Raw genomic sequence first — 2,500 nt, 5'->3', positions numbered from 1 at the left:
TTGCACGGAGGAACAGTGGAGACAGAGGAACAGTGGGCACAGAGGAACAGTGGGCACAGAGGAACAGTGGGCACAGAGGAGCAGTGGGCACAGAGGAACAGTGGGCACAGAGGAACAGCGAGCACAGAGGAACAGTGGGCACAGAGGAGCAGTGGGCACAGAGGAACAGTGGGCACAGAGGAACAGTGGGCACAGAGGAGCAGTGGGCACAGAGGAACAGTGGGCACAGAGGAGCAGTGGGCACAGAGGAACAGTAGGCACAGAGGAGCAGTGGGCACAGAGGAACAGTGGGCACAGAGGAACAGTGGGCACAGAGGAACAGTGGGCACAGAGGAACAGCGAGCACAGAGGAACAGTGGGCACAGAGGAGCAGTGGGCACAGAGGAACAGTGGGCACAGAGGAACAGTGGGCACAGAGGAGCAGTGGGCACAGAGGAACAGTGGGCACAGAGGAGCAGTGGGCACAGAGGAACAGTGGGCACAGAGGAGCAGTGGGCACAGAGGAACAGTGGGCACAGAGGAGCAGTGGGCACAGAGGAACAGTGGGCACAGAGGAACAGTGGGCACAGAGGAGCAGTGGGCACAGAGGAACAGTGGGCACAGAGGAACAGTGGGCACAGAGGAACAGTGGGCACAGAGGAACAGTGGGCACGGAGGAGCAGTGATCGCGGAGGAGCAGTGGGCGCAGACGAACAGTTTGCACGGAGGAACAGTGGGCACTGAGGAACAGTGGGCACAGAGGAGCAGTGGGCACTGAGGAACAGTGGGCACAGAGGAGCAGTAGGTACGGAGGAACAGTGGGTACGGAGGAACAGTGGGCACAGAGGAACAGTGGGTACGGAGGAACAGTAGAAAGAGTAGGAAGAGAGGAACAATGGGTGCAGCGGAATGGCAGCAATATGCAGACAATCCATCCAGACTTCTTGTCGTTATTATTTATTGATTTTTAACAGCGGTAGCGAAAAGCCTAACAAACGACGCTGAAACGAACTACCAACTAGAAGCCTTACATACCTAGATTTGTGACCTTTTTTTACAGGTTTGATATCACTTCATAAGCAAATTTTGAACTATGGGTTATTCAGTCGGGAAAAAGGCATCAGTTAACGTACAATTAGCCTGGAATAAATATTAACCATGGCTTCTAGTTGGGCAATCTATATTCTCTTCATTACAGTATATTCAGTGATCTCGTTATAAGAGCTGCATTGTTATATTTTCCTCCTCAAAGAGAACAAAATTTATGTCCCCGATTGAGAAAAATTAAAAGACCAGAGTACATGGAAGACCTGCCTATTAACCAAAAGACAGAATTAATATTGATAAAAGTCCCAAAACAACTAATTTATACTTAATTCCGGCACTGTTTTATATAACCCTTTTAAACAGTATAATTTAACAGAAATGTTCAAACAGAACACGTTTACCTTTTAATACGTTTTCTTGTCATCAAGAATCATGAATACTAAACGAATACCCATTAACTTTGTCAGAAATGTGTTTGTTTTTCATTTAAAACTGTTTCGGGTGACTAAAAGTGTCGCCTAAGATGCGAAATAACGGTAAGCCATCGCGGAGAAGCTGTGACAAAACTTCCCTCAAAGCAGTAACCAGCGACGATTAGTTCTTTGGAACGAGATTGACCGTTGCAGGAAGATATCATTTTGTTATCTGCTTGTGCAAATACGATTTTAGTCAAAAAAACAGTTGTATTGGATTTGCTTTTTGAATAATTTCTAGTCAACCTTTAACTTGTCCTTTATTTCCTGTAGTTTCTTTGTTATTGCTGACGAGGATCTTGGACGCAGAGAAAATACATTTTGATAACTTGTCACTTCTGAGCAGAATTGTATAATTCTGTGGTACTCTGCAAAGATCCTGTCCGGGGTTATATCTTGGCTTGTAGCTAACAAGTACAAGAACAACGCTTCAATGACCAACAGTTCGTCTTCAAACCAACTTGTAGCAATGGGTTCTTCCGTTTTCTTTTCCATATAGCCTTTGTCTGTCTGCTTGATATCTTGCTGAAGATCTTGTTTTTGTCTCTTTCTTGGTAGCGAACCAAAGATCCCTTTTTCTTGAGCTTTGCTACCCACAGGCAGCCCAAGCTCGGTATACTATTTATAGCCTTTGTATGGGGAAATAAACTTTGAGCTTGTAAATGCTAAAACAAGCTATAAATGTGGAAATATAAAAAAAACAGGAAAGATTTATTGCTGCTCGACGTTTCGGGGTCATCATGACTCCATTATCAAGAGACTAGTTAAATAACATGCAAATAAGGAAAGGCACAAGATAAGCAAAAATTACAATAAACGGCCTAAACAAACACTTTGGCGCGGATGGAACCCGTTTGCACGTTCAATGTTGGTTTACGCATGCCAATGTATAACATTTCTTTAACGAGGAAATCAAATTTGCCGCTACATTTCGTGATGGTGTGAAATTGCTCACTGTCCAACCACTGTTTATAAGCCCTAAGCTTGAGCAACAACTTAAA

General features: G+C 44.8%; 1 protein-coding gene across 1 annotated transcript in view; it reads left to right on the top strand.

Annotated features, from left to right (window-relative positions):
- The window catches only part of LOC138020677 (sarcoplasmic reticulum histidine-rich calcium-binding protein-like), a 3,810-nt gene extending 1,986 nt beyond the window's left edge, over nucleotides 1-1,824 (top strand). The window contains exons 2-3 of the mRNA XM_068867616.1: nucleotides 1-49; nucleotides 1,773-1,824. The exon at nucleotides 1-49 is cut by the window's left edge and continues 857 nt beyond it. Of these exons, the coding sequence (XP_068723717.1) occupies nucleotides 1-49; nucleotides 1,773-1,824 (101 nt within the window). The remainder of the gene's footprint in view (nucleotides 50-1,772) is intronic.
- Nucleotides 1,825-2,500: the final 676 nt, after the last annotated feature.

Source organism: Montipora capricornis, chromosome 10 (genome assembly GCF_036669925.1).
Source record: "Montipora capricornis isolate CH-2021 chromosome 10, ASM3666992v2, whole genome shotgun sequence".
Lineage (NCBI taxonomy): Eukaryota > Metazoa > Cnidaria > Anthozoa > Scleractinia > Acroporidae > Montipora > Montipora capricornis.
The sequence above is the reverse complement of the archived record's forward strand: the minus strand, read 5'-3'. Positions and strand labels throughout refer to the sequence as shown.